This window comes from Rosa chinensis, chromosome 7, assembly GCF_002994745.2.
Source record: "Rosa chinensis cultivar Old Blush chromosome 7, RchiOBHm-V2, whole genome shotgun sequence".
Taxonomy (NCBI): Eukaryota; Viridiplantae; Streptophyta; class Magnoliopsida; order Rosales; family Rosaceae; genus Rosa; species Rosa chinensis.
In genome coordinates, this window is record NC_037094.1 from 10,123,145 (window position 1) to 10,137,375 (window position 14,231).

At 36.7% G+C, this 14,231-nt stretch overlaps 2 protein-coding genes across 9 annotated transcripts; one reads left to right on the forward strand and one right to left on the reverse strand.

The window, feature by feature from the left end:
* Nucleotides 1–4,433: 4,433 nt before the first annotated feature.
* Nucleotides 4,434–6,265, forward strand: LOC112180211 (adenine/guanine permease AZG2). The gene has a single exon (XM_024318729.2). The coding sequence runs from the start codon at nt 4,488–4,490 to the stop codon at nt 6,126–6,128; it is 1,641 nt and encodes a 546-aa protein (XP_024174497.1). The 5' UTR covers nt 4,434–4,487; the 3' UTR covers nt 6,129–6,265.
* Nucleotides 6,266–6,643: 378 nt separating this feature from the next.
* LOC112176104 (B3 domain-containing protein Os01g0905400) lies at nt 6,644–13,633 on the reverse strand. 8 transcript variants are annotated; one of them, XM_040512167.1, is made up of 18 exons: nt 13,411–13,633; nt 13,251–13,306; nt 12,146–12,311; nt 10,875–11,820; nt 10,611–10,742; nt 10,435–10,512; nt 10,254–10,337; nt 10,089–10,166; nt 9,745–9,984; nt 9,484–9,627; nt 9,317–9,382; nt 9,097–9,171; nt 8,870–8,947; nt 8,469–8,747; nt 8,217–8,339; nt 7,992–8,075; nt 7,715–7,875; nt 6,646–7,279 (listed from the first exon to the last, which is right to left on the reverse strand). In XM_040512167.1, the coding sequence occupies exons 3-18, from the start codon at nt 12,278–12,280 to the stop codon at nt 6,965–6,967; spliced, it is 3,018 nt and encodes a 1,005-aa protein (XP_040368101.1). In that variant the 5' UTR covers nt 12,281–12,311; nt 13,251–13,306; nt 13,411–13,633; the 3' UTR covers nt 6,646–6,964. The 8 variants fall into 8 exon arrangements, with proteins under 8 accessions (XP_040368103.1, XP_040368101.1, XP_040368099.1 ...); XM_040512165.1 differs by having other exon boundaries at nt 6,647–7,279; nt 10,429–10,512; nt 13,251–13,301; XM_040512166.1 differs by having other exon boundaries at nt 6,647–7,279; nt 10,429–10,512; nt 12,146–12,306.
* Nucleotides 13,634–14,231: the final 598 nt, after the last annotated feature.

A 14,231-nucleotide genomic window follows, 5' to 3' on the forward strand; every position in this document is an offset into this window, starting at 1 on the left:
CAATTCAAAAAGACCTTACGAATTAATGATACAAGAAACATTGACATACAACGATCCCAATGTCAACTATTATTAGACTAACATTTTCGAAGAATCCTCCCCATTGTCAACGCGAGACTGATCAGTGCTCACATGGAATGCTATAGTCTCATCTTACAACTACTATTTATATATGTGTACAATGCAATCAACAAAATGTCGTCTATGTGAATTATAGATTGGTGCGCATCATTTTCAAAACGTAGTTACTAACCGAGGCAATTCGAGATAATGATTAATTCATCAAAGAATGCAATTAGAGATCGTGATAGATTCTCCAAGCAATTATGAGTTTTATTTGACTCGATATCGATCTTTTGGTTTGAGCGAGCTAGGAAATGCAGTAAGTATTTGTTTGATCATTACGAGCTTAGCCAGTTTGGAAATAATGGTAGCTAGCTATAGCTACGTGGTACCATCCAGATCAAGGACCGATCTCGAAACAGCTACCTCCCTTCTCCTGTCTTCCTGGCCTCTTCGGCTCTTCCTTCGATTTCGTACTCTCTCATTTCCCTTCCCTAAACCCTGAACCCCGCAAAACCTAATACTCAAAACACCCTCAACCAATACTAGAACAAAAAACCCTAATTCTGATCACGCGTGGTGTACTACGTTCTCTCAATCCTTGCTGATCTCCTCTCTTTCCTCTGCTTATTACTGAGTCAGTACTATCGCCCATCTTTGGGGCAGTCTTGTTTTGGAAGCCTAATATCATGAACATTAGGGACCATAATGTGATTGAGGTGGGAGAGTTTGTAGTCTTCCAGTACAGCAAGGAGTCCGGGAAAGATTTGTTCTCCCCGAGGATCATAGCTAGCTAGTTCATAAAGGACAAGTACGTACCAGTAAGGCAGTAACAGGAATCAAGAATCCGTTTCATTTCTGCTTATCGTGCATCAAGCTAGGTCATCAGCAAGACAGCAAGTCTCATCAGGCAATTCTTTCTATTCAGACCTAGGTCTTAGGAAATACATCATCAAAGCTCAGAAATTTAGCTACTCACAGATAACAAACTACCGATCGCGAGCTAACATTTGACGTATATATAATCTGTCACTTGTTTTCTGATCGATCTTCATGTAATGGAATGACCATTGAAATAATTGCACTGAAAGAAACATTTTTAATTTAGCTACTTGCGAAGATATATGTACAATAAATATTCCGATTCTCCTAATGATGATGATCCACCAAGGCTACAAATTAATGCAGTAAAACCTGCAGCACAATACCGCTAGTTTATTCAAAAGTAGTATATACTGCCAAACTGTGACACTAATATTCTTAGGTCTTGGATCCTCACTTTAATTCCTCTCCTTTTGTCTCTTAAAAGGAGAACCCACTACTGCTGTTTCAAGTTTCAACATTGCGTTATAAAAGCTTCGATTTATGCCCTTTAGATTGACAAAATACTTAAAACAGCCATATGTTTATTAAAATTAATTAGGTCATGTTTCAGTAGAGCGCACTTATATAATTATACTATCGATCGCAAACCAATCCTAGTGTCGTGCATGTGATTGAAGACTTGAAGTACTTGTGAAAATAAGATTAATTATTAAGTTAGTATAGCTATTGAATATTTTGAAATATCTCCAAATTTTGGGCATCACCAGTTTGATAAAATCCGCTTTTCTGTTTCTATCAACTAATTTGTGAGTACTTCGCATAGATTATTTACCAATGAAAATCAAGGGATCTAATAAAAGCCACATCTATCAACTATTTTGGTAAAACTCTTTCGATCAAATCAAAAAGTTTTGTGAGTACTTTGTATAGATTAGATACCAATAAAAATCTAGGGATCTAATTGTGAGTACTCCTATTTTATATCAACTATTTGTCATCAACCCCTGCATGCATAGGATCAGGGTTCTAATTCCGATCTCCAAATTCTATATTTGATGAAAAATAATAATAATAATTATATATATATATATATTTTTTTTTTATCAAGATCACAAGATATTTTCAAAAATTTTCTAAAAATTTTCTAAGTCTCAAGACTAATCATGCCACGGTGTCAAACTGTTAACGTACCTAATATGTAAGTTTAATTAAGTCATTATTTTCCTCTTTAAGATGTCTTTAATTAGATGAGTCAGATCTTTCATATCCTTTCCTATATACAGTCTCTCATCAAAAGAAGATCCCACTGCTATTTCAAGTTTCAACCTGCTTCATTATAAAATGCTTATTTTTCTCTGCGCATGCGATTGATAAAGTAGTACTGCTTGCTTGTATTGATGTATTTTTATATATGGTTTTGAAGTTTAATTATAAATAGTCCCCCTCAGATTAAAGAATAGGGCACTACGAAAGGAACTATAGAAGAGCTTTACTAGCTAGCCAGCTCTTTTGTTACTGCATGTACTGGCCAACTAGAATACGAGATGAAGTTTTAATTATGGGTATAGTGATTATTTGGTAGGGTTCATTGGATAACGTAATGACTGGAATTCTGGAAACTCGATGACTTGCAGAAAAAATAAAAGAGAGATGTAATGTTGTTTACACGTCGCGTCAAGTGATCAACATACGCATTATAGAAAGTCTTTAGCACTTGAGCAAAACTTATACACATATATATTCCATCCCCTCACAAGTCACAACTATGATCATATCACATAATCTCAATACATAACACAAAAATATTAAAAAACAAATTAATGTACAATTTACATACATTTTTCCCTCTCTTAACTTTTCCTAGACTCTAATAGTTTCTTCCACTCATCCAAGAGTCCGGCGCATCACATTAGGTCTACACCAAGATCCTTAATTAGACTCTTCCTTGATTCATTTTATAAGTAATTAACTATTGATGGGAAGTTTCCTAAGCAATATATAATCTTTGAGTAATTCTTCATTAATTAACTCAATTGCTCACTAAAAGGCAAGCTTTCTTTTTATTTTCTTTGAACTTGAGTAGACCAACTAGGGTTCTTTTAAACTAGTGGACAACAAGTGACACTGGCTTCGTACCTTTTATTATTGTTTTCATTTGTTTAATTGCATGCGTTTAACACTTCTTTTAATGTATATATTTTGACGATTTCGATATTAAAAAGAAAAGCAATCTTATTGTTGGTCCCGGACTAATTTCAATTTCATTGTCTACATTTGAAGAGCAATTCCCCTCAATTACTTGATTTGGTAGTTCTAATTAATATACGTCAGAATGTTTGGTGCATATATAAGTATATATATATCACTAAAATTCAATGACTAATCCAACATTACGTCCAAATAGCTGTTTAATTAAGATTTAGGAACCCAACATCAGAGGTCCACAAAAGACGTACTCAAAGATTCCACCAGGAGTTTTAAAATTACAGACTCGTAGTATAGGCATCTATTTTGATCTTTCAAAGATTTTGATTTTGGAATTCATAGCACAAAGTGTTATTAATCCAAACCAGATAAACTATTAATCTGATGGAAATAGATCAACTCGAAATTAATCATATATATTTTGAAGGGCCTAAGATATTGTATGGACATTAGCTAGATATTATCGCCTGCAAGATTATATTTGGATTTGGGTGGTCAAGAATATGAGGATCTTAGCCACTTCCAATGTGGTTATTGATCATGGTTTTGTTTTTGTTGCTATTATATATAATTTAGTTAATTAAGTCGTATTATTTGTGCATGTTACGAATCCATTCTTCTATCCAATTGAGGAATCTATAGGTATAGTCTATTCATATTAATTTGTCATCATTCTTCTGGTTCCTCAAGTTATTGAGCTGCCAAAAAGTTAATTGGTTGACAAGTTACAGAATAAGAGTGTGTTACATATAATTCATAATAATTGAGAGTTAAAAAAATGCAAGTGTTTATTAGGTAGCTACTATTCTAAATATTTGTAGTTGCTTATGAACTTATCAAAATCTATTTCTTCAAAAACCACGCTGTCTCTGTTGGCTGGAGTACTTAATTATACTGTACGTTAATTAAAACATGACATTTCACCATAGCATTTTCCATAAAATATATGTAATTAAATTGAGCTGTCGAGAATTTTTTATGCCCAACATAGTCTCTCAAAAAATGTATTAAGCATGTTAATTTCGTTACACACTAATAAGTTTTTACACATATTTTAAGAGAGAGATTATATTTATGTGTTTGATCTAGGTTGAGTATCTTAATCTAATACCCGAGGAGGTTTTCTCATAATTACTAGTACTACTGTACCCTATTTCTAGATGATTCTGTACTCTCTCTTTTTTAACCTAAAAGTTATATCGCTTCTTGAAACGCCTACATGCAATTCTTAAACACAGCTTGCAGTACTTTTCAGTCCATTTATCCATAATCTAAGAAGATTCCCTTTCTCCAACCCTCAAGCTTATATATTTAAGTCTAACGACCACCCTAACACACACACACACATTCATACCCAAAGAGTCAGAGAGGAAGAAAGAGAGAGAAAGAGAAAGATGGGGGGAGAGCTTTGTAGTGCAGGAATGGGAAATGGGTTACTCACAAGGATAGGGAAGACATGGAGCAAAGCCGAGAAAAGCCTAAACGACGCTGTGGCAAGGAGCAGAGTTGGAAAATACTTCAAGCTGGAGGCAAGGAAGAGCTGCTTTACCAAAGAGCTACGAGCTGGGCTGGCCACTTTCCTCACCATGGCTTACATCATCACCGTCAACGCCACCATCATCGCCGACTCGGGTGGCACGTGCTCCATCTCCGACTGCTCCATTCCTGCAAGCCAAACAGCTGCTGGCCCAGACTGCATGTTGAAGCCAAATCCAGGTTACGAAGCTTGTCTTGCAAACACCAAGAGTGACCTTATTGTTGGTACTGTTTTATCATCCATGATAGGGTCTATTGCTATGGGAGTTTTGGCAAATTTGCCCTTGGGCTTGGCCCCTGGTATGGGCTCAAATGCTTACTTGGCCTACAACTTAGTGGGCTTTCATGGCAGTGGGCCCATCAAATACCAAACTGCCCTAGCTGTGGTTCTTGTTGAGGGATGTGCTTTTCTTGCCATGTCTGCTCTTGGTCTTAGAGAAAAGCTTGCCAAGCTCTTTCCACGCCCGGTTCGACTCGCTTGCGCGGCAGGAATTGGGCTTTTCATTGCATTTGTGGGCTTGCAAATCCACCAGGGTGTGGGCTTAGTCGGCCCAGATCCCTCCACCTTGGTCACCATCACAGCCTGTGCCAATACAAACCCCTCAACTGGTGAATGCCTTGGAGGGAAAATGCATAGCCCTAAATTTTGGCTGGCCTCTGCTGGCTTTTTGATTACATCTTTTGGCCTAATGAAGAATATCAAGGGTAGCATGATATATGGCATTGTTTTTGTGACACTAATCTCATGGTTTAGGGACACAAGTGTGACAGTCTTTCCCAACACCCCAACTGGTGACACAAATTACTTGTATTTCAAGAGAGTGGTAGATTTTCACACAATCAAATCAACAGCTGGAGCTATCAGCTTTACTAACTTCAACAAATCAGAGGTTTGGGTGGCTTTGGCAACATTGCTCTATGTTGATGTGCTCGCCACCACAGGCACATTGTTCACCATGGCAGAAATGGGAGGGTTTGTGAATGACAAAGGTGGCTTTGAAGGTGAGTACTTAGCTTACCTTGTCGACGCTGGATCCACCGTTGTTGGGTCTGCATTGGGAATGTCACCAATTGCAACATATGTGGAGTCATCGGCTGGGTTGAGAGAAGGAGGCCGAACAGGGTTAACAGCGGTGACAATTGGTTTGTGTTTCTTTGTGTCATTGTTTTTCATTCCTCTACTGTCTAGTGTGCCTCCTTGGGCTATAGGACCTTCACTTATAATGGTTGGGGTGATGATGATGAAAGTTGTGAAGGACATAAACTGGGGAGACATGAAAGAGGCTGTGCCTGCATTCATTACCATGCTTCTCATGCCTCTCACATATTCCATAGCAAATGGGATCATAGGTGGGATTGGGCTCTACATTGCTCTTGGCCTATATGACCATTTGGTAGTGTTGCTGAAATGGTTGGTTGAGATGAGAAGAAGGGTTGCCCAAGAACACAATCAAGTGTCTGCTACAGCTGCTGTAGAGTTGACAAATGAAATAATTTGAAGCTATGTAGTTAATTATAATTAAGGTAGTTTTTATTTTGATGTAGTTAAAAGTAAATGCAACCCCCACATTTTTCAGTGTTACTTGAGTTCATCATCCATTTTTATGAAGAAACAAGGTTGGAGTGGTGAACTCTAGCAACCATACACAAGTTATTTATTAATTTTGATATTCTACGTGATTTATTGTTAGACCTGTTCCTCTTCAGTGTGCTAAATGGGAGGACCTGTTCCTTTACATATGCTGAATGGGGAGGACTTGAGATCTCATTTAATTTGCGGATTAGAGGCTTTTCCATTCTTAAGTAATTCTTTTTCCCATATTTGGTAAGCTGAAATTAGGGAAAAGAAACTTGATAATGCCCAAATGAGCAAACATTGAAAACTTTTCAGTCTCTTTTGATTTCCTCTTCTATTCTCCTGATGAAAATTGCAAGAACTTCGAACTACAAACCAAATGGGACCAGATGGAGCAAGTTGTGTACATGACCAACATCCAATATAGATAATCCGATGATAAACTGATAAATAAAGCAATTACATTATCATTAATTCATGGACCAATCAGTACCAAGGTTCCAAAACTACTGTCAAAGCATGTAACACACAACAGTAATAGTCAACCAATTATATGATTCACAAACACTGGTTTCACAGCCTCACATAATAGATTGGTGTACATACTGATCATAGATTGTTAGTGATGGTTTGATTTAAGCAGCTCTACACAAAAGACTGATGCATAAGATGGTTCATAAGCTGTGGTTTAAAATGCTCTACACAAAAGACTGATGGACATACAGAGCTAAGATTGTCAAAGGTGGTTCATAAGCACTGTTATGACAGGTCAATGAGAGGACTGTGCTCATACTCTTCATAGAATTCCATATCATCTCTCATCTTAACTATGTGCACAGTACATATGCCTTCAGTTTGATTTGTGACCTCAATAGTACATCGATCTCCTTGTTCAATATTATTTGCCATGCTGAAAGCCTCCCAACCATTTGCCAAAGTTCTGAAGAAAAATTTCTGAATGTAGAGGACTGGCCACAATCTCTTATCAGGACCTTGAAGATAAACTATCCTCCTATCCAGTTTAGACCTTCCCTTCATGGTGTTCAAGGGTAATGGCAAACTCTTTGGCAACTCCTGCGCAAGTATCAATGAGAGCGGAAAGAGATTAGAAAATCAAAAGAATGCTTACTGTGAGTTAGTTTTTAGAAAGATTATGCTATAATAACAGAAGAGATGATATCATGCAAGCATGTTCTGGCCAATAAGAATTTTCTATAGAAGCCTATAGATATAACATGCACCCTTCTCACAATGGAACACAGAAACATTGTGCATTTCTGCATATGGTAGTAATTAAGTCTTCATGTTAATTATCAGATCACCCTTCTCACTAATGAATTGACAGCATTTAGAAATAACCAAGTGTTGAAACTCGAAACAAATGCAAGAAGTGAAGGAGGTAGCAACGCAATACCACCAACAAATTACACACGTGAAACCAGACTAGAATTCAGTTGTAGCAATGTGTATGAGGAGAGACATAATTAATAAGGCAATCAAATATCATACCAGAAAAGATTGACGGTCAGTTGCCAAACAGGAGATTGTGAAACTTGGAAAGGTTGCACCTGCATCTTCAATGGGTTCAGGTTTTACCACTGAAAGAGCGCTGTCATTTTTTCTTGCAAAATTACTCTGACTCTGCAACTTGTTAGAGAGCTTTGATGTGGCTGCATTGTAGTTAAGTCAGATTTTCAGATAGCCAAAGCAAGGCATGATAATGCATTCATGCAAATGAGGTAAAACAGAGTTTTCTTAGAAAGATTATGTAAAAATAACATCATACCATCAACTTCTGGAATAATCTCCTGACTGCATGGATCTGAACTGGAGTTTACAAACTCCTTTTCCATGATCTTTGACATTTTAGCTGTTCAACAATCAATTTTTTAATAGTGAATCACTATCACATTAGATAATTCAGAAAATAATGTTCAACAATACTTGGCAAAAAATGAAAAGTGCCACAAAAACGATGCAGTGACTTAAAGAAAACAAAAGGAAGTCAGACCTGAATAATATTGGGATCCAGAAGTAACCGGAGCTTCAAAAGAATTTGAAATTCCAGTAAATTTCTTTTTGGCTTGTTGGCAGCTGTCACCGATAGAAACTTGTTCCTTTTGGGATGCAGCCACTACATAACAAACAAAATGACTGATCACTAAGAAAACATTGCGTACGACAAGCAGTATACACAGGAAAAAAAGAAAAGAAAAAATCCATAATGAACATCTAGAGAGCATGTAAGCATATTGTGTCTTGCCTGATCCATCAGTAGTCTTAAGTTTGTTTATTCCTCTGTTTGAAATCTTAGGGATGTTTGTTTTATCTTCTTCAACATGTACATGACGTATTGGGTTGAGATGACAAGAGGTCTGCTTGGTGTGTGGAACTTTATCAGAAGTTGATACCTTTCTGACCTTAACTGCAGAATAATTTCTTTTCTCAGTCCTTTCAAGGTCAGATGCATCTGAAGGAACTACTCTTATATTTGTATTAGCAAGCTGTCTGTGTACCCTGTTGAAAACCTTTAATGATTCCCCTGCATTTGGTTGCTTGTAGTTAGTTCAGAGTCTGAGATAGCCCAAAGAAAACAACACTCATGCATCCACATGCATGAAGACAAACAGGGATTCGAAGGGTAATGTAGAAATAAAATTATACCCTTTGTTTCTGGAGTGAACTCTTGACAGCTTGGATCTAAAGTCAAATCAACAGACTCTTCTCCAATGACGTTTGTATCTGTTCAAGAAATCAATCGTTTTGTTAGAGAAATTAATGGTTGCATTGCAGGCAATTCAGAGTTTGAGATATCCCACAAAAAAACACATTCATGCATGAAGACAAACAGGGCTTTTTATTAAAAAGGTAATGCAGAAATAAAAATATACCCTTTCTTTCTGGAATAACTTCCTGCCTGCATAGTTCTAAAGTCACCTCAACAGACTTGTTTTCAATGATGGTATCTGTTTAAGAAATCAATCCTTTTTCATAGAGAAATCGATGGCTGAGTTGCAGGTATTTTAGAGTTTGAGAAGCCCACATCAAAACACACTCATGCATCCATATACATGAATATACAAACAAAGTTATCTAGAAATAACATCATACCCTTTCTCTGTGGAATGACGTCCTGACAAGTCACCTCAACAGACTCCTTCTCGTTGATGATCACATCTGTTTGAGAAATCATTCCTTTTGTTAGAAATATCACCCAAGATATAGTGATATACACCATTAGAAAATGCAGGAACATATACAGCACGGAAGGGACCAACCATAATTTTGGCATTCAAAAGTAAGGGGATTATGAATAGACTCTGAAATCCCAGTCAATTTCTTGTTGTCTCTTGGGGAACTAGCATACATTAAATCAGGTTCCTTTTGTGATGGTACCACCTGATCCTTGCCTGATAATAATTCTGAGAAAACATAAACAAAAGATGAAGATACGGAGGATAAAGAATAATAGACATTACAAAGTCAGGCAACAACACAATGAAAAACAAATAGGAGCATATAAGTTCAATTGGACTTGCCTGATCCATCAGCATTCCGGCATTCTTTTGTTGCTTTCTTTGAGGTGGTCTCTCCATTTTCTTCAGGATTTTCAGAATGTGTTGGGAAGGGATGCCCAGAGGTCTCAGTGCATGAATCTTTATCAGACGGTACCCTATTGACCTTGGCTTCAGATTTGTTACATTCCTCAGTCCTTTCAAACTCAGCTGGACCTGAAGGAATTTGTATTCCAACCTTGGTGGAAAGATCTAATGATTCCTCTGCATTTAGTTGCACCTTAGTTGGTTCAGAGTTTGAGATAGACCCCAGCAAAATACACTCTCAAACACAAATGGACCTATCCCGAAATGATAAATATATAGACCTTTTTCAATGAACTCCTGACTGCATTGATCTGAAGTCAAGTCCACAATAACATTTTCAAAGATGGTCCCAGCTTTATCTGCTCCATGAACAAATTCTTCTGTAAAGAGTATCACATAATATAAATCAAAATAAACATTTGGACAATGTAAGAATGACATTATACCCTTTCTTTCTGGAATGACCTCCCGACTGCATGGATCTGAAGTCAAATCCACAGACTCTTTTCCAATGTTCATCATCACAATATCTGTTAAAACAATTATTTTTGTCAGAGTAACACATAAGATATATCAAAATAAACTTTTAGATAATATAAAAACAACATTATAGTATTATACCATTACTTTCTGGAATGACCTCCTGACCGCATGGATGTGAAGTCAACTCCACCGGCTTGTTTTCAATGACCTTCATCACTTTATCTGTTCGAACAAACTTTTAGATCACACTTCCACATAGAAAAAGAAGGCGCTACATCAAAATGCAGGAAATATTGAATGGGGGAAGGAATATAAACAACCATTTTGGGAGAGGAAAGCAATGGGAATACCGCAGGACTTTGAAATTTCAGTAATTTTTTTGTTGGCACTTTGACAAGTGTCATCAATCAAATCATGTTCATTTCCTGATACTGCTACCTGATGATCATTGCCTGATAATAATTTTAAGAACACACAGAATAGAAGATAAGATACTGAGCATGAAGAATACAATGTATACTACAGCAAATACAAAATAAAATAAAATAAACACAAGGAAAAACACATGGGAGATTTCCTCTTACCTGATACATTAGCAGACTGGCATTTTTTGGCTGCTCTGTTTGAAATATCAGAGAAGATCTCTTCCTTTTGTTCAGGATTTTCAGGAAGTGTTGGAAAGAGATGTCCAGAGGTCACATTGGTGGATGAATCTTTATCAGACAGGGGTGCCCCCTTTACCTTGTATTCAGAATAGTTATTTTTCTGAGTCCTTTCAATCTCAGATGCATCTGAAGGAATTACTCTATCCACCAACTCTTTGGCCACTGGAATTTTAACTGAGCTAACTTCATTTCTCAATTTCAGTGATGAATCAGCATGATGAGAATGTGTTTCATTCACTGCAGCAACTTTATTGCTTCCATCACTGCCACAGGTTTTTATCTTTTTGAATGATTCAAAACTAGACAAATCAAGAATACGGACTCTGTTGTCTCCTTGTTGGTGTCCATATTCTCTTTCCATCATACATGACATGTCGTCAGCAAATTCTGCTTTGCGCTTGCACTTTGACCTTTCATCATCATCGTGATCTGAAGCATTTTCTGTGATAATTAGAGGTTTCTTCATACCATGCACTTCATTCAAGCATTTACTTATTTCTGCATCTGGACCAGCAAAGGTATCTGAAACGGATTTGCTCACTGTACTTTTACCAATGGTGTGGCACTGACCATCTGTGTGAACCCTATTTCTGTTGTTCTGATGTATGGTCTCAAAAAGATTCACTTCACACCCAGAGTTGTCATATATCTTAACAGTAAAATGTGAACCCACAACGTAATTGAAGACCAGAAAATCTCCTACTTGTAGGTCATGGTCTAGTGCAAAAGCATTCCATCCTTGTTGAAAGGCCCAGGAACCATTAACACTAGATATTGCAACTTTCCACCGCAGTCCTCGTGAATCTTCAAGAAAAGTTCTCCGATCAGACAATAACAAAATACGAGCAACTTTTGGAGGCAATTCCTGCATTGAGATGGCATGCTTAGAGTTTCGCATAATTGCATTAATATGAAACTGATTCTATCTTTGTATTTTATTATAGTTATCAGAGGAAATGCTACAACTAACATTAAAAAAAAAGACTCCCTATAGGGGTATTAAGTATTAACCCTCATAAAAGAGAAAATAACAAAATAGCTTGTCAATTTGCAACTTCATGAACCATGTGGCACTGAGTTGGTGTGTGTTTGTGTGAGAGAGAGAGAGAGAGAGAGAGAGAGAGAGAGAGTCCACATAGTTTAGAGAAAATAAAAACGGAACAGATTAGCATGTATGGGAAGTATCATACCATAAATTTAGAAAACTGTTTTCCAAACATGATTTTGAAAAAAGAGGTTTCAATATGGGAACCACTTTTCTTATTCCCATGAATCAGCAAACACTTCTGAGTGCAATCTGCACAAGCTTCGAAATCATGAACCATCTCTTCCGGTGCTTGGTTGATTATTGCTACTCTAGAAGAACAAGAAATTAGATAAAGGATAAAATATATTTTAGTAACACAATAATGTCATCCAAATAGGGGAAAGGGAGCACAGATTGGAAAGACCTCAACATGGTGGAAGATAAAGTAAGATTTATGACTTGTTGATGATATAATCAGTTTGTCTTCTGAAAGGACCCAGCTAATATGATTGAGACAATGACTTTCCATGCAAATTCTAGCTAGTAGATCACAGGTAAGGTACAAAAAATTAACCAAACTGATGTCTATACTTATGGAGAAAGCATGTCTAAGTAATTACGAAAATCTAAGCATATCAGGGAAGCACAGTCCATTGCCAAACACCATCCACATCCATTGTCAAATGAAGGAGGTACAAGTAGAAGTTGGACTCTGATGCTTTCATTCATGTTGCAGAAGACCTATGCATCAAGATCAAGAATTAAGTCTGAAGACTCTGATCTAATGAACCAGTTCCCTAATTTTACACATATCTATCTGAGTTCCTTTCTAGACCCAACACAGACAAATGTGGTTCGACACAACTTGAACAACCACACCAAATCATAGAGATACCACAATAACATTTAACTGAACTTGTATATATGTGCGAAATTATCCCAAATTTTGTCTTGATTATTTTAAACGCCCAGTAAAATAATGGAAAGTAATAATACAAAAATAACACAAAACAGAGAATTCAAAGGATCTTCACCCTCCATGAGCACAAAATCAGACATGATGCAAGGTTCTTATACAAGGGAAATAAAAGAAAGCACTCAAAGCAGCTTTTTTTCACTGCAAAAAAAAAAAAAACAACTTTAACAATCCAAAAAGGCTTCTTTTTGTGAAAAACCCACAACACTAGTCTTGAAAACACTTGAATTCACTAGAAAGAAACAATCTTTCTAGACTAACAAACATAAAATTATGAGGGGAAGAGGCTTACCACCAGAAACTCTTGGATCTTTTAAGTGATTTGGAGCTTGTCAAAAACCACCTTTTCTTCAGACCAAAAAAACACAACAAAACTTGAGAATGTATAAGATTTAAGAAACGGGTTTAACCCCTTTGTAATTAACTAGGTTGCAAGATGAAGTAGAACTCACCCAGCTAAGAAAATTGAGCTACAAAGAAGAAAAATGAAGCCTCCTCTTCATCTTCTCACTCAGCACTTCCACAATTTAAGGCTTCTCAAGTCCCAACGGTAACTGAGTTCAGGCATGCATTGATAACAATTGAGTGTTTAAATGACAAAACCCAGAGCAGGGTTTTTTTTTTTTTTTTTTTTTGAGAAAAACCCTGAGCAGGGGCATGCCCGAGAGATCTTTTGTTTTGTCCTTTTAGCTTCTGTAGAAACATGGTCCGGCAGAGTCTATTAAATTTCTGTTCTGAGTGAATCATTCCCTACCACGTGTCGGCACCCAAGGCACAGTGTAGCGGCATTCACTAGGATTAATCTCTTATCCAATAACTCCAATTACATGAGAGGTGGGTGAGGGAAGTGTTACCATGTTTTGGACAAAATGTTTTGGTGAAATGTTACCATGTTAACAAAAGGAAAATGTTTAATTTCATTCCTTTTATAAGAAGATTGGTTGGGCATGTCCAACTATCTTTCTTGTTAGATGTTGTTATTTTGTTGATTAGTAGTGTTGAATTAGTTTTTATCTATATTTTGTTGATCCACGTGAAAAATTAGGTGAATTGGTGTTCGTTTGTAGTTGACGACGTTATATTTTGGTCAGATCAATAAGTACGGAAAATGAGTGCGTCTCGATGCTAAAGCTTCATTTCGTGGATAGCTCAATTTTTCTATTATTTTTCATTCCTTACAAAGGTGTGGAGATCATCATGTATTATTTCAATGAGTTTCAAGCTGACTCTATATTGTGAGCACCAATTGAGTGTATTGATGAGTAGCATAACC

Excerpts from the sequence above, each read along its gene's own strand:
- LOC112180211 (XM_024318729.2), top strand. The coding sequence starts at position 4,488 with ATGGGGGGAGAGCTTTGTAGTGCAGGAATGGGAAATGGGTTACTCACA.
- LOC112176104 (XM_040512165.1), bottom strand. The coding sequence starts at position 12,280 with ATGGTTCATGATTTCGAAGCTTGTGCAGATTGCACTCAGAAGTGTTTG. Across the intron at positions 8,948-9,096 it reads AGTTATTCCAGAAAGAAAGG|ATACAAACGTCATTGGAGAA; the intron begins GTATATTTTTAT and ends TTTCTTGAACAG. Across the intron at positions 8,748-8,869 it reads GTTCACTCCAGAAACAAAGG|GGGAATCATTAAAGGTTTTC; the intron begins GTATAATTTTAT and ends AACCAAATGCAG.